At 32.4% G+C, this 24,734-nt stretch overlaps 1 protein-coding gene across 2 annotated transcripts in view; it reads right to left on the reverse strand.

Moving 5' to 3' along the window:
• The window catches only part of LOC126811149 (EF-hand calcium-binding domain-containing protein 6), a 41,977-nt gene extending 24,157 nt beyond the window's left edge, over positions 1 to 17,820 (reverse strand). For both annotated transcript variants that reach the window (XR_007675410.2, XM_050536640.2), the window contains exons 1-20: positions 17,704 to 17,820; positions 13,109 to 13,173; positions 12,718 to 12,883; positions 10,156 to 10,262; positions 9,813 to 9,932; positions 9,445 to 9,554; positions 9,279 to 9,348; positions 8,678 to 8,814; positions 7,914 to 8,029; positions 7,574 to 7,710; positions 7,188 to 7,336; positions 6,345 to 6,455; positions 6,039 to 6,159; positions 4,914 to 5,084; positions 3,629 to 3,703; positions 3,093 to 3,253; positions 2,690 to 2,860; positions 1,992 to 2,163; positions 1,353 to 1,601; positions 651 to 886 (exon numbers count right to left, since the gene is read on the reverse strand). Coding sequence is in view for 1 of the 2 variants with exons in the window: in XM_050536640.2 (XP_050392597.2) it covers positions 651 to 886; positions 1,353 to 1,601; positions 1,992 to 2,163; positions 2,690 to 2,860; positions 3,093 to 3,253; positions 3,629 to 3,703; positions 4,914 to 5,084; positions 6,039 to 6,159; positions 6,345 to 6,455; positions 7,188 to 7,336; positions 7,574 to 7,710; positions 7,914 to 8,029; positions 8,678 to 8,814; positions 9,279 to 9,348; positions 9,445 to 9,554; positions 9,813 to 9,932; positions 10,156 to 10,262; positions 12,718 to 12,847 (2,543 nt within the window). In the remaining variant the exon portion in view is untranslated. The remainder of the gene's footprint in view (positions 1 to 650; positions 887 to 1,352; positions 1,602 to 1,991; positions 2,164 to 2,689; positions 2,861 to 3,092; positions 3,254 to 3,628; positions 3,704 to 4,913; positions 5,085 to 6,038; positions 6,160 to 6,344; positions 6,456 to 7,187; positions 7,337 to 7,573; positions 7,711 to 7,913; positions 8,030 to 8,677; positions 8,815 to 9,278; positions 9,349 to 9,444; positions 9,555 to 9,812; positions 9,933 to 10,155; positions 10,263 to 12,717; positions 12,884 to 13,108; positions 13,174 to 17,703) is intronic.
• Between the last annotated feature and the right edge of the window lie 6,914 nt (positions 17,821 to 24,734).

A 24,734-nucleotide genomic window follows, 5' to 3' on the forward strand; every position in this document is an offset into this window, starting at 1 on the left:
AACAAGACCGTTGATTGATGTTATAATTTGTAATATTCAGAATACGGATTACTCAAAACTTTTTTGGTTGAAGTAATAAGGAAAATGATGACTGATTTCACAGAATGCTGTAGAATTCAGAAGCCAAATGTGACAGAGTCCACTGTACATTGTATTATACCTTATAGGACATAAAAACTAATCATTTAATAGTTTACTAATACTGAATTGTTTATATTATGTCTGGTTACTGAACTGAAATTAAACAACTTAAACGTCCCGATGAGGCAACACTCCTATCTCTGGATTCTGTTTTAAGTAATTTGATTTAAAGCCATAAATTTATATAATACCTTTGTTTATATCAAGAAAATTATTGAAATTAATATTTAGCATAAACATGTAGACTTGATGGGAATATTTTTCTAGTACCGGTAATTTGGCAATACTTGCTGGTGGAGAAATTATGATCATGCCCTGTTTACCTTATTTACATTAGTCATCTTATTCCAAAATAACTTTTCATATACTGAATTTAAACATCACAAATTTCAAATTATATGATTGGCAAATAATAGCCAAATAAAACTAATCTCCCACTGCCACCTTTTGAGCCCTTGGCCTCTATGTCACATTCTATCTTCTATCTGAATAACAAACAGTAGGCTAACCTATGTACTGAAGTCAACCATTTATGACCATCTTGTGTATCTCTTATTTCAAAACGATCCAAAAATTCCTGATAGCTGATTTTAGACTGTTTGTTTATTCCAAGTCTCTGGCACAAATTCTCAAATTCTTCATCTGAGATAACAATCATGAAAGAATCCAGCATTCTACGGAAATTCTTCATAGTTAGAATACCATTATGATCATCATCAAATTTATAGAAAGCCGATCTTAAATCCTGTAAGATAATATAACAATTAGACTAAAGTTAATGTCTACTTTGTCAGGATTTGTAAGATTATAATAACTATCAAGTATATGATATTAATTTAACCAGTTACTTTCAATGAATTTATTTTGAGAATATTCCATTATTTACTTTTAAAGACCCAAAATGCCAGAATAAATGTTCAATGTAGAGTTTAAGACCATATGCAAGCAAGGGTACTTTTACTGTAATTTAAGTTATGGTCATTTTTAGTATACATTTGTTTCTATTGATTTCACACTGTGATTCACAGATAAAGCAATAATAATTCGGCTTTCTTTTTTTGTTTAAGCCAACCCATTCATAAACAAGATGTTTTTAATAACATTTTAATAAGTCTATACATAATAATAGTACATTTTTATTTACTTTTGAGATATATGTGAATAATGTGCCTTAATATTAAATTAAAATTCAATAGTATACTATTACTTACTGTAAAATTGTCTCGAAGCTTAGTTCTTAATTTAGATTCAACATCATGTGCGTTTGATCCAAATTCATCACCTCTAATTGGATTAACATGATGATTACCAGTTCTAACAATATCTTCATATTGACTGTTTCTATTCTCAAAATTACTGATAAAATTTTCATAGGTCATAAAACCTTTATTAAAATCTAACATTGTTACCAGTTCTTCAAACTGATCATCTTTCATTATAAAACCCATATTATGTAACAGCTGAAAAACATATATCCACAGATAAATTGAACCCTTAATCTAGTCACATTCAATTATTGTAACCTCTGTCATAATTTACATTTCCAGAGCAATACTATTGTCTGTTATGTGGAATTTAAGACAAGCTCCATGAATAGCAATCCCCATGTGAGAGAGAAATGAGGTTTAACGTCCACTCAACACAAACCAGGTCATTTTGGAACTAAAATGGTACAATTTTAGTTCAATAATCTGCAATCACATAGTTATCTTTAGAAGTGGGAGGAAACCGGAGGACCCAAAGAAACGTCCATGGTTAGGCAGGCGATCCTACTGCTTGTCACAGGGTCAAGTGTTGTTGTTCTTTTAAAGACAGTAAAACAGGATATAGAAAATAAAATAAAGTATTACCTTTCTAAAGTTTCTCTTTGATATTTTTCCCTTGCCTGTTTTATCATATGTATTAAAGGCATCGTGTAGTAGTATATTATGTTGATTAATCCTATCTGATAATCTAACTATAACTTCTTCAGCAGAATAAAATATAGTTCTTTCTTCAATCCTCTGATTAATCTGTAACTGTCTACAATAATAAAACATAATGACTTATAATTAATCCTTAACAACAATACCATTCAATTTTTTTTTTTTTTTTATAGTTATGTTTTAAAACTCCACTGATTTTCATATGTTTCTTTCCACAGGAATATTCTGTGCTTCACTGAATCTATGAGTGGAGTTACGTATATACTGATAAGGATATGTGACTATGTGTCCATAGAATATAATGGAGTTTAATGTATTGGCTACAAAATACACTGGTCATATTGAGATCAACGTACAAAGTTTTCTTTTTCTATGTTAACATGTACAATGCTAGGGAGGAGAATTTTGCCTCAATAGCAGCATTTGCAACTTCTCTACAAATTCGACTATCAAGCATTCTCCTTCACGTTCTACATGGATAAACTTCAGTTTTTCTTCTCAGCAACACTTTGTCAGTGCTGCAGGCAATATAATACTCTTACCAAGAGTAAACCAGACTTGCAAAAATCCAAATATTGTTGTTGGCTCGGGCCATGCAATAGATGTAATAATATTATAAATACCTGTTGATATGATCTGTTAATCGTTGATGTTCTGATAGTTGATTACCTGCGTAGATTTGAGAACTCAAACCATCTAGATCACCTGGTGACACAGTTACATTTAATCGTTCTATAAATTCTATATAACTAACTCTACCATCAGCTAATCTCTTCTCACATTCATTCAATAAACTATTAATAAAGAAAATATTATCAATCAACCCAGAACCACAAGAGATATATTAAGCATGAGATTAAATGAAGCTAAAGTTTCACAACCAAGGGTCATAACTCCTTGAAAATAAATTATTTCTTGGTACATTAGACAACCTGCATAAACTTCAAAAAGATCAGATGACTTATACATCTGCTAGCTAAAAATGTAAAATGATTTTGTAACCAATCAAAAAAGTTATTAACTTACTGTTGAAAATGATCTTGTGAGACAGGTAGAACATATTTATCTATAACGCTCTTTAAATTAGCAGGTGTAATATAACCTTCATCTAGATAATCATGATATACTAGAGCTTCAGAAATATTCTTCCAATTTTCATTGATTTTCTCACGTAATATATCTTCTACCTATACATATAATACAATACACTTATATATATACTTTATTTCTACTCATACACCCAGCTTGTGGGATCCTTCTTCACTCTCGTTGCAATGTTGATTCAGGTTTCAATATTGGCATTCAAATTTGTCCAGAAAGAAAATATTCATAAGATTGGTAACTCTTTATGCACATGCTGAAAATTCATATTGGTAACTCTTTTTGCACATGCTAAAAATTCATAACATTGGGAATTGGTCAATCATAACATTAATTGTTATATGCTTTTATTAATTGTTGATAGTTATAAGAATACATTAATTTGAATGACAGACAAATAAAACTGTGTAAGATGTTTACTCTCAATTTAATATTATAGAAAGAAATTAACATGAACTTACTGTTTCCCACGGCATTATAATAGGTTTCTGTTTTTCATTAAACCTATGTACAGAATTTAACCATTTATGACCTTCCTGAAATAACAAACATTTCAATTAAATATTGATTAGATGAATTAAATATGATGCCAAACATTATTGGCTACTGGCTGAGAGTACATGTCAACTGATCATACACTGATCATTTGATAGTTTGATGTTTTTGCTATTTGGATATTTGAAGTCAATGTCTAAATATTGCATGTTATTATTTGAATATTATAAGTGAATATTATATGTCATTATTTGAATATTACAAGTCATTATTTGAATATTGTAAGTCATTATTTGAATATTGTACGTCATTACTTGAATATAACAAGTCATTATTTCAATATTGTAAGTCATTATTTCAATATTGTAAGTCATTATTTCAATTAGGGCTGCAACAATATATTGCGGTATACATGCTACAGTTCGGTTCATGGTACTTTAAATCCATACTGTGAATCCATTCAGTACACACGGTGCGTTAGACAGCATACCGCGGTATACACGCCACAGTTCGGTTGTGAACTTTAAAATTCTGTACCGCTGTTGTTCATGTGACAATGAGGAAAATGGCTTCCGGCAGTGTACCGCCGAAGTTATATTCCCCTCCACATAATCCCAAATCTCGCATATTGAAACATTCTGGATTTTAAGATGAATAGGCAGTGACTAACGATGTAACAAAGTGTCGCCATCGTTCTGCCGATGTTTCCTATAAAGATGGGAACACATCAAACATGGCGACACATGTAAAATGCCACCATCCACAAATCTCGTAAGAAAATCCCCCCCCCCCCTACAAAAAAAACAAAACAAATGCGCATGCAAGATGTGATAAATATTAAACTACCCTGCAATTCTCCCCGATCTCTTAGTATCTCAAGAGTAATTGGGAAATTTATTGCCAGAAAACATCAATTTGAATAAATATGAATTGTTTATTAACTAGCCTAATAATTATTTAAAGACAATTTAAATAACATGTACTTGTTTTATTCTTTATGTAAATTTGGAAAGACAAAAATATCGCGATACGTATCGTATCGTGAGATCTATACCATGATACGTATCGTTTCGTGAGTAAGCGTATCATTGCAGCCCTAATTTCAATATTGTTAGACATTATCTGAATGCCATTTAAAGTCTACTTGACTGAAAAGACCAATTTTTGGACAGTTGGTTTTTTTTCTCAGATTTCTAATATCATCCATCATGTGCTAACCCAGTCAACATTAGTGATGAAGAACAAACTTACCCATTTATCTCTCTCTTCAAATATTTGTAGAAATTGATGATATGTGATACTGTTAGTATGATTCGGGTCCAGTTTTAACATTATACATTTAAACTGATTATCATCCAGATTAAATGTATATCTCTCTAAAATACGCCGAAAATCTTTCCTTGTTATATGACCAGTTCTATTCTATAATAGAAAAATAAATACATATGTAGACACCTTTGGTTGTTATGACTACTTCGTGGAATTAATACATGCGTAGGTCATTCATAACAAGCAGTAACAAACACACCATAATGACTTGTTGAAAATGAATGATGTATTAAACAAAGTTGTTCTACTGAATTCAAACTTGGTTAGAAAAATAGAGATGAGATTAAAGCAGGTATCACCTGACTATAAAACTAGCAGTTGCCATGCAAGATACACCCACATTTTGCAAGAGATAGACAGAAATCTAGCTAAAATAAAAGGGATTTTCGTACAATCAGGGGACATAATCCAGGAACTTATGGTCCGATATGCGTGAATATCAAAAGTAATCACAATCTCTGGGATATAAGCATATATTTTAAGTTTCATCAAAATTAGATCAAAATTGTAACCTCTACATGGGCCCAAAACCTTTGTATTACATACTTTTACAATACTTGCATTACAAGGAGTGGCCATTTTGTCGGGCAGTTTCGGTCTGGTTATCATGAAATTCAAACTCAACCATCATCAGGTTGTAACATTGATATATTTAAACCTTTTTTTAAAATTGGCTAAAAATTGTGACCTCTAGAGGGTCCACAGGAAGTTATGATCTGATATTCCTGAATATCGAAATGAACCAAGATCTTTCAGAGATATACCTATATTTCAAGTTTCGTCAAAATCGGATAAGAATTGTGACCTTGGCCAAAACAGGGATCAAACACAGGTCCTCTGGGTTAGCGAGCCAACATCTTACTGAGCCACCGTGGCTTTCAAAAAAAAAAAAAAATGGATTGAAAAAAGATTGATCCAGGAAACTGATCTCTTTTTCTTTATATTGTTTAACAAAATATTTTATTGATTAGGGAAAAAAAACTCATTTGCAAGAAGTTGGCATTTCGATAGCTTTGTTTAAATTGTTTTGGAGCCAGACAAACTTACAATATCAAATTCCAAGAAAGCCTGTTTGAATGATGAATAATGTGATTCAATACTTCTATAAAGTTGATTCCAAATATCATCTGATAGAACTGTTGACTGTTTCTCCATTATGGGGAAAAATCTACAAAAAAATACATACAAAACTTGTCACTCACTGATTTTCCATTACAGAAAAGGTTTTCTTAGCATTGCAATAAAAATGGATTATAATAGACAAATCTTAGTAAAAGCTCTCTCTGAGATCTTATCCATGACGTTTATTGTTCTACAGTTCTAATATACAATACATCATATATATTTACTCACTTGTAATTACGTCCTATTGGTAATGTTTGACCATTGAAAACATCTATAGGATCTTGAAACTTTTCCAAAAATATTTCCCATGCTATTCTTCCTGTACCTTTAATACCACATCTAAAAAAAACATGAAGGAAAATATGACTTACAGTTTTATAAAACCATGCATGTAACACCCAGAAGACTCATCTCAACACAATTTGTTACAATTTATAGTATAATTAAAATAGACCATACTTTCCTTTTTTTAATTTTTATGTGTAAGGTATAACAACATCTTTAATAAGTTTGTGTTTAACTGAACAGACTTAACACATTTAGCATCTCTCCCTTTTATCTAAACACTTTTCCTTTGGCAATACAGTAAAGGAGCTGTACTATCTTATGTAGAGCAGACCAACAATATATTCCAAGTTAAAAGGAGAGAGAGAGATGGGGTTTAATGACAACTCGACACAAACCAGGTCATTTCGGGACTAACATATGGTTCAATATTTCAATAATTCGCTTGTGCGTAGGGGTCTTTAGCAGTGGGAGGAAACCGGAGGACCCGGAGAAAACCCACGAGGTTGGACAGGCGACGCTACTCCTTGTCAAGTACAACCAGGGAATCAAAACCACACCAGTTGACTCAAAGACTGACCATATGATACAGCACGCACGTGCTAACCATTCAGCCATCCAACCAACCCCTCAAGTTAAAAGGAAATAAATATGTAATTTTAATTGCACTTTTAGTAAACGTTGAATTTCAGGACACCAGTTGTTTTGAGTTGTAAGGTCTCCATTAATTTATTAATTTTTTTAACATAAAAACATATTTACATTGATTTTTAAAGTAGTACAAACCTTTCCATTAATCTCATGAACAGTTGATTAGACATTGGAATAGTAAAATTAGTTAATATAGCTTTAAGATCTTCCAAACTAACAAAACCACTTAAGTTCTTATCAAATGATAAGAATGATTTCTTCAAGTTTGTATAATTTGCCCGCATCTAAAATTAAACAAATAAAATAATACAATTCAAAAATAAGAACAAAATATACACTTTTTAAAAATTACTTAGACAAAGTATGTGATTTTTTGAAATAAATAAACATAGATTGTCAAGGTAATAATAACTGCAGATTTATCACCATTTTGTCCTGTAGAGTAATTATAAGGTTTTTTTTGTCATGTCTTTATACAAACTTTATATAAAGGTGATTATTTTAAGAACTTAATTACGTACCCTTTTTCTGAATTCTTGTTCAATTTGATCAAACGTTAATCTTTTAAGCCATTGTTCATCTTGGCGAAGCTGATGTCGAATACGATTATCTGTATTATTAACACCAGACTGATGAAAACCTACTGGCCATGTTAATGCTGAAAAATAGATGTCTATATTATATTCAATGTAAATATGTTAATAAAGGAAATAGTTCCATATTCTATACACAACTGTGAAAATTTCCAAAACAGTACATGCAATACTTGAAGACTTTAATTTCACAAACTTTACAAAGATCTTAGAAACTAGGAAGTACCCTTGGACCAAAATATTTTATTTCTCCCACACAGAAACTCACCACTTTGAACTGTATTTGTTGGTAACAATCTCTCTGTAGAAGGGAAGCCTAATCTTTTTAACAATTCTTTATAATTGACATGTCCTGTATGATTTATATCATACCTCTGCCACAACCTAAATTATAATATAACCAATATGTATGAAATAAAATACTGTAACAATATAACCAATACATATGTTATAAACTACTGTAATAATATAACCATTACATATGTAATAAACTATTGTAATAATATAACCAATAGATATGTAATAAAATATTGTAATAATATAACCACTTTAATACAATAAATACTGTTTATAGTCATAAAATCAATACTGTAATTAATTATACAGGCTTCACTCAAGTGAAAACTAACTATAATAAGGGAGACAATCCACAAAAAAAAGGAATATTTTGATTATATTTGTACTATTTCCTGACGAAAATTTGAGAACAATTTTCATTTTATCAAAAAAGCATATGCCAATTAGATAGTGGTGATTTTTCCAGCGATGTTCACATGCACATTATTATAGCAGCAATAGACCAGAGATACCATGTACTGGCATGTATCATGACACAATACTCAATCATTCTTGCGGTTTGATGATTTTTTTTCTGTTGACTATTCCTTTGCAAAAATAAAGAAATCAATTGAAAGTTTGACACCCTTGGTGAGCAGGGTTTTTAAATCTCAATCTGAAGGCAGGATTTGATATAAAATCTTTTTTTAAATTCATGTATTTATAAATACTAAGAGCAACAATTTATATACATACTTAGTATACTGTTGATCTGTTAATTTAAAACAATAGTTTTCTAGCACTTTACGTAATTCATATCTTTGAATTTTACCATCCATATTATAATCAAACAATCTCAATGCCTTTAATACAGACTGCATATTCTCACCAATCTACAAATAAAACAATAGCAATAATTTAATTATAAGAGATTTTGTTTTTTTTATAAACAATATTTTTATTCAGGATGTCTGAATGAGATTAGGGAACAGGCTTAGCCTATGTAAAACCCCTCTCCCTAATTATAAGAGATTCTACAATAGACAGTGCTGTACATAATCTGCTCAGTGCCACAGACAAAAAAATAAGCGAGACAATACAAAATGTGAAAATCCTTTACAACAACAAAAGAAAAAAACACCAATAATTAATGGTAAGATAAATATATAACACTGATTTTTAATAAATAGGTGAATTTAGGGCTGTTCTGAACATGATCTAAAATCAACTAAATTTCTTTCATTTTGAAAGTTCTAATAACTCATAACTTTTAGGGTTAATATACATTAACTTTTAAAAAATATTTTACTAGTTATCCATAAATAATAATTAATAACCGGTGCCATAAATAACTTACTTTTTCTTTCAGTAGTTTTTCTAGATTTTCTACATTTACTTCTTTTAACTGTTGTATTTGGTTATTATTTCTAAAAGTACAATATAATATTTAATACATTGCAAATTGTCAACAATATAATCTAAATAAACAATAAAAACTGTAATCTATTAAATAATTATCAAACCTTATTACAGCAACTTGTTCTGTTTTTTCTTGTGAACTTCTCACGGATCCTCCTGCAAACTTTTCTAAAAAGTCAGCATATAGAACAAAACCATTAGGAGCCTTTTCAACCTTAAAGGTAATGAGATAAATAAATGTAGAATTTACAGTTTACTGATATAATATCTAATTTATAAGATATTTACCAGCTAAATTGAAAACATCAATGGAATTTTGATGGGACCACTAAATTATTAATCTCAGCCCATGGCAGTAGAAATATGGCACTATAATATGGTTTTCGCTTGCCATGTGCTAGTAGACACAAGTTAATGTAAATAATTGTGATAACATATATCATAGATTTTTAAAATTAATTGTTAATAATACCTTTGAGACAAGTGATTCAAACTGATTTGTTGTCATAGGGAAACAATATGATGATAAAACTCTGCGAAACTCATCTTTAGATATGGAATGTTTTCTATTAGTATCACATACCTTGAAAGCCTACAAAGATAAGATATTCATTTAAATAAACAGGTAAATACAGGTAGATGGAATGAAATACAGTTAACAGATTTTGCTGCTCTATTTATATTAATGTAAATTATACTATCAAAATTTACAAGAATCATTCGTAAAAGCACTCATCTCTGCAATTAAACATCTATATTGCCAAGTCTAAAGTATTAACAAAGTTCACCGTAAATAAAATACAGTAAATACCTACATTTTTAATACCTTCATAATTATGTCTCAATTTTTCCCGAATTAAGGCTTCAACTTCAATCTTTGAAAATCCCGGCCTACCTGAATTGAGGCCTCTATCAATACGACCTACAAATATTTAAAAAGTTTTTTTATCAACTAAATAAATATACTCTTCAAAAAAAGAAACGCATAGTAACATTTCGTCGTCGGTATACCCTTGCTTTACAATCATCTCGTTACAACAGGAAACACGACTCGTCGCTGTCCTGAACCAAACTGTTCTCCAGCATTGCTGTGGCCATACCCTGTGTGTCTGAACCCATTAAAGTCAGATTTGACGGTGTCAGTCTATTTCAAAACAACAGCTCTAACGGGATGTCTGCCTCGTAATACGGTTTCATGTAGGCGTCTATGGACTGTCTAGTGTGAGATCCTACACCGTCCAGGAATTGCTGCTGCAGTAGAGGTTGCTGTTGTGAACCGTTTCCACAAATAACATAACCGGATGTGACGATCCAGGGAAAGTGGGGTCACTCTTGTTTCGCCTGAGCTTGGGCAGTCACTTGTTGATCTTTGCTGTCGGTACCTATCCCAAAGGCGAGAAATGGTACTCTGGGAAACATTCAGCAGTTTGGCTACATCTGTCTGATATTTAACTGCTTGTAACCTAACCAACCGATAGTGTTATTGTGTTGGTCTTCGTTCAGATGTGGCATCACTTGACTCGTTGAGTGTTTACATGTGCAACTGATTTTGAAACCGAGAACCCCAGGATTTTAAAGGCCTTAGATATGGGTTTCATGCAAAAAGATTGCAAAGTTGTTAAACTCATGTGCCTTGGTGCAATCAAGCGAAAACAAATTTCGGCAAAAAGTATGACAAGTCACAATTAGGGACCCTACATTTAAAACCAATAATGAATTTCTTTAGTTTTATCCTTACAAAGTGACATTAAAAACAAGTAAGATTTATGGAAGCATGAAAATGTGGGCATATAAAAACATTACCGTAATAGAAATATGTCAGGTTTGTGAATATGTAGATGAGACAGGATGTATTTACACAGAGCCGGTGCCAGATTATTTTGCAAACCCAGAAAAGGGAAGTTACTTGAATGCCCCTTACCCCTCTGAGGACTACACTACCCACTAGGTGGTAGATCTTTAATGTAAGCGATTGTCATCCTATCAGTAATTCACTGTTTAAATTTGAATGATGAGCTTATTACATAGTTGCTGACTTTTCATCACAAATATATTTAGAATACATGTTTTAATACAACTTAATTTTTCAACATACCTATGCCAGCAAAATAATTTTTGTTTTTATATATTTGTGTTTTAAATATCATATCCGTTTATTTAAAACAAGCGGTTGCCATGCAAGATACGACCACATTTTACAAGAGATAGACAGTGAACGAGCTAAAAAAAAAAGTTATTTTTTGTAATCAAGGGCCATAATTCAGGAAGTTATGATCCAATATGTGCGAAAATCGACAGGAACCCAGATCTTTTGGTTATGAATATGTATTTCAAGTCCATCAAAATTGTGAGCTCTAGAGGATCCACAACCTTGATATACCATATTTTTACACTGTTTGTGTACGAGGGACGACAATTTTGGTCAGATTTTCACGAAATTCAAACTCAACCAAAATTAGGGTGTAACGGTGATATATTCGAACACTTTTTAAAATCGGATAATAATTGTGACCTCTAGAGGAACCACAGGCTAAAAACGTGATTTTTCGTACAATCAGGGGCCATAATTCAGGAAGTTACGATCCGATATGCGTGAATATCAAAAGGAACCAAGGTCTTTGGGTTATAAACATGCATTGTAAGTTTCATCAAAATCAGATAAATTGTGACCTCTAGTGTGTCCACAAGCTAAAAACGTGATCTTTCGTACAATCAGGGGCCATAATCCATGAAGTTTCATTTCGATACATGCCAATATCGAAAGGAAACGAGATTTTTTGGAGATAAAACCCTATTTAAAGTTTCATCAAAATTGGATAAGAAGTGTGACCTGTGTCACGGACAGGGGCAACGACAATATACGTCCACATGAAAATGTGGGCGTATAAAAATATTAATCAAAGGAAACTGTGTGGCACACACATTCAACATGAATCAAGCATATTTATTAACTTAAACAATGGAATAAATTAACATTTACCAATTGCAAGGCAGACTAAAGAAAACATACAGATTTGCATTCCAAAAATAAGATATTTTTTTAAAGATCACAGTTAAACATTTTTGTGTTTCAACCAAGTAATAATGAAAACAGTGAAATAACAACAATGTAGATTGTTTCATACATACCATACCAGTATGCCAAAACCTTGTAAGAGAAGAAATCAAAGTAATAAACTGATCAAAGATAGTTTTTTTTCTTCTTCCCTTCCCAATATACGGATAATAAGGAAAGCATGTTGATGAAATTTCCCAATAAAGCTCATCTCATATAAAGCCAGACATGTGACACAAATGAGCATGATGGACATGATATTTATATCTAAAAAAAATTTAATTCAATTTAGTCACACTCGATATAAATTTCATTTATATACCTATGTAAGATCTTGCAGTTGGTGGTTGTGAATGTGAGACATTTGGTCTTGAATGTTGTCTGGCTGACATGGGAACATGTAACATAGGTTGACTCTGATTCACCAGTGCCATTCTTTTATCGGGTTTCATCAATAAAAGCTAAGTTTTTTCTATGTACAATATGATCTGAAATTTAAAGAGGTATGTATTATCATTGTTTTTTTGAATTACAAAACAAATGTAAAATTCTATATTCAAAATAACCTTTAGACATTCATTTTTAGCAAATAAAAGAATAGGAACCTGATACGAAGATTTTCTTATTTAAAATAAGGATGTGCCATTGGCATTTTTCGCTAGTGAAATATCAAATTTCTCACAGCTAAATACATGGTATTCTTATGTACTCACCGGCAGGCTTATTGCATACCGAGCAGCATAGATCGAAATTTCAATTCCACATATCTTTATAAATACTGAAAGGAATTGATTAAACCATTAGCAGATTGATATTTCTATTAGAAATTCATTTTCACAATACTGTAGTTTGCAAGTGATTCCTATTGTTTAAAACGGTGCATCAGGGGATTAAAGATAAATGAAAATACTTATTTTTCAACTTAGTTGAGTTGATATTCAGAGGATGAATTTTGGCTAAAGGTAAATATTTTAAAAACTTGTTCATTTATGGAAATCATGCAACCCTCATAATCAATGATTTTTTTAAAATTTCAATAAATGTTATAATATTCCCTTGTCAGCAAGGTATTGATGGTATAGAGAGAGAGAGAAATGGGGTTTAACGTCCACTCGACACAAACTAGGTCATTTCGGGACTAACATATAGTTTAATTTTATTTACATAATTCGCTTGCGTGTAGGGGTCTTTAGCAGTGGGAGGAAACCGGAGGACCCGGAGAAAACCCACGAGGTTGGACAGGCGACCCTACTCCTTGCCACGTACAACCGGGGATTCAAAACCACGCCAGTCGACTCAATGACAGACTTTATGATACAGCGCGCGAACGCTAACCATTCAGCCATCCAACCCCCCCTATTGATGGTATAAAAAGATACACCAAGTTTCCTCACTGTCATTTAATTTGAACTAAAGTTATCGCGTCCCAAAGCATCAACCAAGCAAATTGCTTATCTCTGCTTAACCTAAGCAGAAAATTCTCATCTTCTAACTCCATCATGGCATTCACCTAAAAACCATCTACGCCAAGTGTGAACATTCTAGCTAAATTAGAATGAGAGTTATTGTGTTCCAAAGTTTCGACCAATCAAACTGCTTATCGCTCTGCTTACCCTGAGCAGAAAATGTTCATTAACAAACTTAGTCACGGTATTGATGTAATAAAACTATACACCAAATTTCATCACTCACTTAATTAGGACTAAAGTTATTGTGTCCCAAAGCATCAACCAATCAAATTGCTTATCTCTGCTTACCCTGAGCAGATAATGGTCATCTTCGAATTCCATCAAGTCATTGACACCAAGTTTAAACATTCTTGACCAATTAGAAGAAGAGTTATTGTGTCACAAAAAGTGTGACGGACAGGAGGACAAACCCATTTTAATAGTCCCCTGCTTTCTTCAAAAGGCGGGGAACAAAATAGATCAATGTTTTTAATCTATAAAATTTATTTTGAGTTCACCTATTTGCAAAATTTGACTTTTAAGTTTTACATTAACAGCGATATTTATAGATGACTGCAATTAAATCTTAATTTTTGATCATGTCAGTCAGGCAGTAGTACGATTGCTTCAATTTTTTTCAATAGCTTTCTCACCGTAAGCTTTACATAATTCTGGTTGCCTGAAATGCATGTTTTGAAAAGTATTCAATTAAACTGGAGTTTCGTACAATTTGCAGCTAAATTTGCAAATGAGTTATAGTACTATAAGAAGATTGGTTGAATGAGAGTTTAGTATAGCTATACAATTGTAAAATCGCAGGCCAGGTGCTATAAAGTATACTCCAAAACGGTAGTGATCAAAATCTGCAGCTCAATAATGCCATATATCTCTAGTCTCCATATAGTCATGTTGAGTAGGCCCTAACATACATTGCATGGATTTCTATCTGGAGGTACTACATTATGTTGGCTAAATCAAAGTATGTTTTACATCAGTATTCAAATTTCAGCATGCCATGGTCATGGATGGACTGCCCAGTTTGAGCTACTCTAGTTCGTGTACTCTGTACCAACAACTCAAGATTAAAATATGATCATAATCTTGAAAATGTGGTTGTATGTAGGTCTATTGGAATTTATATTTGTAGGTATGGTTTATTAGCTCTTTGATAATTTGCACATTGTTGTTTAAATTATGATTTAGTTAGACCAGACAGTTATGTACTGTGACACCATAAATTTCTTGAATTGAAAGTAAAAAAAGGTTAATCCAACAAGTTAGATGTTACTCTTTGATATTCTGAGGACGTAACATCTAACATCCGAATGGTCAAAAGCTTGTCGCAAAAGTTGATAACTAGTTTACTTCTTTCAGCGGACGGCAAAATTCACAATTTTCAGTTATCTGCACTGCTAACACATTAAACTTACATATCATATCCATCTATGTTCCGAAAAATATTTTTTGCTGTCTATTTTAAGGGATTTCACAAAAATCTTCGCCTACAAGCAACAAAACACGGTGAAACAGGAAATGACTTACATTGGCGAAAGTTGAATTCTGGCATGGTGCACATTACGAACGGAATTCTTTAAACGAAACGAAATCATGAGACAATAATTTGAAGGCGATCATCGGTTTCGTTATTCTGTAGCCTAATTGGCCAATGAGTGGCTTATCAGAAGAAATTTTATCGATATTTGCCTAGCTGATATCTGTTCAAAATGACTCGGCAGCCAATAAATCTTTTCATAAAATATTATTCAAATTGTGAACAAAGCATTCTCCTAGTCTCTTACTTAAAATGGCACTCGGCCCTTTTATTTTAGTTGCCGTGTGTGTGATACAAGACTCAATGCTTTATTATAGATATTTTCAACTCTATAGATAGAAAAAGCGGGAAAATGTCACGTGACATTGACAAGACAGAAGCTATCATAATCAACCGGTAGCGATGACACATTTTACGAACGCCGACAAATTTAAAGATACATTGTGGGAGATAAGATAAAGAGATGGCAGTTCTCGCTATAATAGTTAAAAACTAGATAGTGTAAAGGTAATTTGCTGAAAATTTCAGTCAAATTGATCCGCTATAGCCAAGAAAGAAGCGGGTGAAATTTTTGCATAGTCTCGGTCATCATTACTAAAATCATTAATATAAACAGCATAGTCTCGATTATCCACTTTTATTGATTTAATTATCAATAGCCGTTAGCGGCATATAGGAATGTAATCCAGCCAACATCGAAGTCTAGCCTTGACATCGAGAGTTTATTATGGTCTGGATAAGTTAATTAATGTCTAATTGATAATTTAGATAACATTTCAGGCCTAAAGAAAGACTTGTAATAAGCAGATTTTGCTCTTGCATAATGCATGTTTAAGAATTTATATTGTAATGAACATTTAATAACATTTTATAAATAATAATCTCAATCATACTGCCTATGCTAGAATTTACCTAGGCATAACGGCAAAACTGTCGTAAAAAGTAAAAGCTGAAGCAAACACAGACTGCCACGGTAATAAAAATAGCCCAAATTGCGCCGTTGTCCATGTGTACACGTATCAAAAAGTTATGCCTTTTATATACATGTAGACATATGAAATGCATAGGTAATAACTTTTCAATATATCATACAGTCGTTCAGGGGCGGCTGGGCTTGGGATTAGGTCAATAATTCAGAAAGGCAAGATTTAGTTGTAAATAGTGTCCCAAGCCTACCCTTATAGTTCATTTTTTCATAAGAATGCTCACTTTCTAAAATAGTGCCCTTATTATAGAAGGTTATGGCAGAGCCATGGGAAATTTGATGAATCAATTTTAGTTATGGTTGATATGATGGCAACCATTGGGAACACGAATAACTAAAGGATCGTAAGGAAAACAAATTTCGATGACTTTATTACTCCAAGTGGAATCTGTAAATTTTATACTTATGACGGTACCATCAACACAATAAGAACTAGATTAATTAACACGGAAATTCATTGCACGGGCCGTTTGTCTATCTCCAAATATAAAAACTGCACATTCAGTGACGGAAAATGACAACAGTATATTTGTTAAATATGAAGAAAAGCAGCCGTGCCTTGTCAGCTAATTTTTGCTACAGCATTTATAAATTTTTGGTGCCGTTGTAGAAGAATCCTCATTTCAAGCACTGGTCATGATCTAGGCCTACTAATACTAATTAATCATGCAACAAATAATTATTAAGTTCTCAATGGACGTTGTGTATTTTTCAACTACGTGTGAAGAGCAACCTAATTATTCTTCAACAAACATCGTCTTCTATCTATCCCGATATAAAACCTCTACAAAAACAGTACATGCGCAATCCATATATATTAAAAATATTGTACAAAAATGCATTTCGTTCCGCGTAAAACAGGGATTCTCAAATTTTAATGCAGAGGATATGGCGTCAAAAAAAGGTCAAACTATCCCAACATGAACATGGCAACTGAAAAAATTGCTGGTGTATGTGTATGTGATATTGGATAAACCTGTTTCACTGAACAACGTTTGTTTGTCAGTAAGTGTCATTGTTGTTCAGTCGAGATGGATCACACAATATATGGTACTATTGGTAGGACATGCATTTAGAATTTATCGACTGACGCCTTTCAGCTCGTGGCTATTTGATGTGCCAACAATTCAGTCGCAGTTCGCACCAAATAAGTACAGCTTCAGGAACTTTGAGGTTACGTGTGAACGAAACATCAAGCCTCAAGGCACTCGACTCTGGAAGTGGAGTAAAAAAAGGTCAGTTTTGCTTACGCATAAAAGCTAAAAAGGGACGGAGCAGTGAATATAAGTTGTATTAAAGTATAGTAAAGACAAATTAACAAACCAATTAGTTCATCAACCAGTTACGTAATTTGAGTGCGCTTAAATGGTTATAATTTCGAAAATTCTAAAAAATAAAATCCATGTCGTTAAGAGAAGCTACCATGTTGCTAGACAAAGCGCCACCTATCTTTATTAAGAGTGATTTTCCCCTGGCGTAGTCTTGGCTATTTCGGCAAACTCTTTCATAGCGGTAATGCGAAAGCCTTCTTTTACTTTTCAAGAATAGATGACTGACCTTTAAGTTCACGTGCATTATACGTCTACGTGTGATGTCACATCATGCGACCTCGATAGCACATACGTTGTTTACATCGGACGTACGTGGTAACACCAGGACCCTGTTTCACAAAAACTTAAATCTCCTTAGAATCGTCTTAAACTAAAATTCCACCCTAGATGCGTTTCCCAAAACGATTTTAAGCATATTAGGTCAAATCCACTAAAATAATATTGTAAGTTAAAATTGTATTTTAACTTACAATAGTGGCGTTTCACAAAACTATTTTAGGGACAATTTTAACTAAAATCTATTGTAACTTTTGGACAGCCGTCACCCTCTCCTAACTTAAAATCACGACATTAACAAACATTAATTAGAGTTACGTTGTGAAATATATTGCGACATATAGATATATTTTGAAGAATAATAATATTGCCAATGGCCCGGGTTATATAATTTAAACATAGGCCTACTATCATTCACAAAAATAATTTTCATTCAATTTCTTTTCATTGCATGGGAAATATAGCTGCGGCCCACTCGTTTATTTTATTGTAAGGCAATATAAGATGACGCCCCAAATTAAAACCCCAAGAACAAAAAAAACCCCTCAAAACCCCAGTAAACAAAACTCTTTGTTACTATTTTATATATTACCATATGATTCAAGTATAAATTATACTATTTTCAAATAATTAATAGACCAAAAAAAAAAACACCTAAAAAAAAAAATCTAAACCCACTTATGGGGCGCCGTTTGTAAAATAATTATTTAATTTTTTTTATAGCAAAAAACATTAGATTTAACTCCGAATATATATATTTAGATAAATATTAGAACAAAAATTGCATATATGTAAATATAAAAAAATATTGTAGCTAAAAGTCGAGTTTTTGGTCTATGAAAAACTTTAAATGTTATATCTTGATTTCACATCGCTTAGTTAAATATATAGCTAAAGGTGCTGTTTTTCGTAGGTATAAATGCTAAATACTAAATCACTGAAAAATCTAAAGTTAAATATTTAGCTAAATATATAAACATTTAGCTAAATATATATATTTAGTTAAATATATAAACATTTAACTAAATATATAAACATTTAACTAAATATATATATTTAGTTAAATATATAAATTTAGTTAAATATATAAACAGTTAACTAAATATATAAATATCATGCTAAATATATATGTTTAGCTAAATGTATAAATATTTAACTAAATATATATTTGTGGTCCCGCCAATATTTTCTATTATCGTAAGCGACACAAAAAACTGCGCATAAAATGAAGACGTGTACCCGACACGTGAGCCTTGGCCTATTAGCAATTAGAAATGGAAGCTGACCACGAACAATAGTTATTTTACAAACGGCGTGGTACGGTTGCTCTTTGTAAATTTAACTATATGTTTAGCTAAATATATAATTATTTAGCTAAATATATAATTATTTAGCTAAATATATAATTATTTAGCTAAATATATAATTATTTAGCTAAATATATAATTATTTAGCTAAATATATAATTATTTAGCTAAATATATATAAATGTTTAACTAAATATATAAATGTTTAACTAAATATTTTAACATTTAACTAAATATATATTTAGCTAAATGTTTAAACATTTAACTAAATATTTAGCTAAATATTTATATATCATCAAATCTCTTGTTTTGGTCTTAAGTTTAAATATTAAAAGTGAAAAATTTGCACAAAAGTCGAGATTTAACTATATATATAAATTTAAATTAAATCTAGTGTTTTTTGCTTTATAAAAAGCTAAATAATTAATTTACAAACGGCGCCCCATACCCACTTCATATCTAATGTCTATAAAAAAAACATCTTTGTAGGCCTACAAATTGTAGGCGTAGTAGTGGGGGGAAACCGGAGGAACCGCACGGGCGACCCTACTCCCTGTCACGTAGGCCTACAACTGGGGAATCGAAACCCTGACAGTCCTATAATACTAGATATTATACGCCATATGCAAAGTATTAATTATGGTTTTGGGGTTATGATGATTTATATAGGAGCAGGAGCCAAGGGTATTTTATATTGTGAAAAAATCATTTTAATTTAATCAGATAGATAAGGAGTAGGCACTTTGGCTTTTTCAAATTATTATTGAAAGGGTCCATGGGACTGACAATATTTCAAATCTTGGCATCGGGACATTGGTTATTTCGTGTATTAGTTTAAAAGTTATTAAATACTTTTAAAATTCGACAATACACCATTCTGCCCGGACCAGTTTACGTTACTACGACCATGGACCGCACTCGGCAAACCTCGGGAGATTCCGTTTCTCTACATCTAGCCACGGCTGTATGATGAGGTCCGCCATTGGAACTACTTTCAAGTTCCCGGATTTACCAACGGCGTTGCCCAATACGACGCCTTTGAAAAATGGTTTATTATACAAATAATCTGTTTTTCTTTCAAATTTATCCGATTTTCTTCAAACAAGGACAACTTTGCACTGAAAATTCTAAACACGCTTCGAACGATGCAATTTTGATAACTTCTTTTTAAAAGCGGCAAGTTTTCCTAATAGTAAACCGGTGTCGCATCGCAATTGTATAGGCGTAGGTACATATCACTTACCGTCATACCGCGTAATGAGCCAGAAATATTAACTTTTTTCCTCCGACAAATTAAATTCTAAAACATTTTTTTATGTACATGTATTAGAAAAATAAATAAAGACGTGTGACGTATTTGTAGGTAAAAATTATTTCCTATTTAGTGTAAATGGGTATTAAAATGAGTAAAAGACTCCATTCTGCCCGAACTAGGACGTGTTATGTAAATAATGCACGCGCCATTGAGTCAATGATTGACGCCGCGTGATGAGAGTCACTTGGTGAAGGTAGTCATCTTTTACAGAGATTTTAGAAGACTTTAGTAATCCTCTGTGAAACAGATTGGTACCCTACATCTAGATGTAGAGTAACGGAATCTGCCGAGGTTTGCCGAGTGGTTTGTGCATTTCGGTCTCCCACAAAATGGCGGGCTTTTGACGTAGTGTATGCAGAGTGACGTCCCCTTTTGAAGGCTAGAGACAATAGCAATCACGTCATTGGACAATAGGATAGGTTGTTATTATTGTCCCACTAGTACAAGTTTCAAGACACTCCAGGAGTCCACCAGGTTAAGTGAGAATTAATAATTTTGTAAAGTCGGTAGATCTATACTGTTGGCCAATTGACTCATGCATTTGGTGTTGGTGTTTTGCATGCTGCAGAGTAGGCTAGCCTAATGCCAATCTGAACGACAGACTCACCCTACCTGCAGAGAAGAAAAAAAGCCAGCTACCATTTAATTTTCGTACGTTAGTTACGTACGGCCTAATGCTTATTATATTATAGTATAGTATTAGTATAGGTAGGCTAGTGTACTTCCAGTTTCAGCCACCACAGTAGTCAGTAGTATCATTTGACTCATTTGAGACAAAAAATAAATAAATAATAAAAAAAAGTGCTGGAATGATTTTTTTTATCATTGTAATAATAATAAATAAATGTGTCTTGAGAAAAGAAACACAATGGCACCAACATAATACTAATACGGCCTAGTTAAAATCGGTCAAGAAATAAAAAAAAGTTAATAGTAGTATTAGCAATTTTGAATTTTAGTCTTTGAAACTTGAAAGTCGGCATAATTTGATAATTTGTCCTGTTGTCTTTAAAGCTTTTAAATAGAATACAATAAATTCCTTATTTCTTAACATAACCGTATGAAATTTTCAATGGAAAGAGGGATGTGTTATCATTTCACAACTTTCACTAATTCCAGTGATTATTTTTTTAAAATTAATTAGCAATTGTCAATTAGTTCATAGGCCTAGTTGATTAAAACCCAATAAAGGGGCATGGTCACCCAAAAACGCAATTTTGGAAAACGTGTGTGTCTAATTGATCGAGAGGTCTGAAATTTTCAGAAAACCTTTATAAATATAATTATAGTTTATAGTGGTGTATTATTATAATTTCTGTAATAATATGATGATTGGACTATTTGGTTACGTACCATGGAAACAAATTTTGTTTATTTCTCATACTAGCTAGCGTGACTACAATATTGTTCTACGTAAGTTATGTACCAATTTGAATGAAATTTGCCATAATAACTGATAAAAGCCAGGTCTCCTCAATAGGAAACTTTCATTATCATATGTATAATGTAGATTAGAGTAGAAGCACAGAAAACAGCCATCTGATTAAAACACAGATCATATTTTGTTCATGTTGTGTAGGCCATCCAAAGTATTGTAAAAAACAAAAAAAACGAATCGAAATATAGATCTGAATTTTAATCAGATTGAGAAAACAAGTGACACATTCTCATGAAATTTTTTTTGTATAATATTAATAAGGAGTTTGGTTTTTTAGACAGCGTTCAACGTGGCAACTACACATCCAGTCTTCAGAAATTACAGAAATATTGCTTTCAAATAAATTACCACCATGATTTGAATGGTGCCAATTTACCATTTTAGCGCTTAACAACTACTCCAGGTATCATGCACCAGTTTAGAAATTAGATAACTTTTGGCCGACTGGTTCTGGTAACTATTACACTAAATATTTTCATTGTTTTCAAGACTTTGCGAGAGAGTTCCATTTAACGAGAATAACATCCACCAATTTAGTCTATACACTATATGAGATTTTAAAACATGGCTCACATACGTTGGCCGACTGGTTCTGGTGACTATTACCAATTGATGGTCTTAAACACGGACCCTCGATTCGGGCTCGAATGAAGGCATATACATCCAAAGATTAGGGATTAGATAAATAGATGGCAGTTCTCATATCACTATAAAATTTAAAAACTAGATAATGTAAAGGGAAGCTGAAAATTGATCCACTCTGAACCTAGACTCGATCATGATTACTAAAGTCGGTACGATAAAAAAAAAAAAGTAGCCTCGGTTATCCAATTTTATACGCCCACATTTTCATGTTGACGTACATTGTCGTCGCCCCTGTCTCTCCGTCCACAATTTGTTTGTGGACACTCTACGGGTCACAAGTTTTATTCGATTTTGACGAAACTTAAAACATAGGTCTATCTCCCAAAGATCTCGGTTCCTTTCGATATTGGCATATATCTTACCATAATTTCATGGATTATGGCCCCTGATTGTACAAAAAATCACGTTTTTAGCTTGTGGACACTCTAGAGGTCACAATTTTCATCTGATTTTGACGAGACTTAAAAAAACATGTTTATAACTAGATCTTGGCTCCTTTCGATATTTGCGCATATGGGATCGTAACTTCCCGGATTATGGCTCCTGATTTTACAAAAATCGCATTTTTAGCTTGTGACCTCTAGAGAGGTCACAATTTATCCGGTTTAAAAAAAAAAATACAAAAAACATTCTAATATATCACACTGTAATGACAGCTGAGTTCCAGGGGCCTGTTTCACGAAATTTTAACTAAGATAAAATCCAAATTTTAGTAATTTGATTGGATAATATTAGATTGATTTTAGTGCCTAGCCAATTAAATTTGAAGTATCTACTAAAATTTGGATTTTATCTTTAGTTAAGATTTCGAGAAACAGGGCCCAGGCCTCGAAATTAACGGCGGGGTGCCCTTTCAATTGGCTGCCGTGCCCGTAGAGCCATGTAAACACATAGAGCTAGCTATTTTTCGCGCTAAACTGTGTTCAGCGTTACAAGTGATACAGTCTAAGAGGTCGTGCGGAAGTACAAATAGCTTCAAACGCACAATTATTGTCAACACATATCATTACAGTTTATTAAAGCCATATTGATATATGGAAATTGACGTATGATCACGTCTGGGTGGACATTTTAAGTTGGATAAGAGAGAAATTTCGCGTAGCACTTCGGTTTCATCAAATCATACAATTATGCGGTAAGGCTTCACCTTTATTTCGATGGAAATTGGTTTATTATATATATGTTAAGCTACATGTATATGCAGTAGAGTTTGGGGTCAGTTTATGTGGAAATTAAGGGAGCTATAGGCCAGTGACGTGTCTGTAGTCATTTGACTAAAAAAACTTGCTCAAAGGAACTGCTAAGAACCAATAAGCTTTCATGAACTTTAGACGGGATGACGTTATTTTACCATTATGAAAATTGAAGCCATGCAGTGACGCCATTTTGGTGAACCCAAAACATTAAAAATAATTGGTTGTGTGTGTGGAGTAAATATAAAACTTTTGTTTTAAAACGAGAATAACGGAATACCTAATCATCCCAGGGGGAATTTGTTTTACACAGTGAACGGCAACATTATTAAGTTATAATAAATCATGTAATTTCTATAAAGTTTATAGAATTAAAAATACCATCTCAAACAGAGTTGCGTATACAACAGATTGTATAGATTTATGAAAATTAAATTTGATTTACATACAGTTATAATAAATAAAGTTATAAAATTAAAAATATTAGCTCAAACCGAGTAACCTATCCTATACAACAGATTGTATAGATTTATGAAATTTTCAATACACATAATATATTTCATATCTAATAAAATTAAATGAATGATTGCTATGTGTTATATAATATTAGAATATTATGTAAGATAATTTATATCAGGGGCTTCATTAGAGGCGGGTTTCGAATCCCCGGTTGTACGTGACAAGGAGTAGGGTCGCCTGTCCAACCTCGTGGGTTTTCTCCGGGTCCTCCGGTTTCCTCCCACTGCTAAAGACCCCTACGCGCAAGCGAATTATTGAAATAAAATTGAACCATATGTTAGTCCCGAAATGACCTAGTTTGTGTCGAGTGGATGTTAAACCCCATTTCTC

The sequence above is a fragment of the Patella vulgata genome, chromosome 2 (genome assembly GCF_932274485.2).
Source record: "Patella vulgata chromosome 2, xgPatVulg1.2, whole genome shotgun sequence".
Lineage (NCBI taxonomy): Eukaryota > Metazoa > Mollusca > Gastropoda > Patellidae > Patella > Patella vulgata.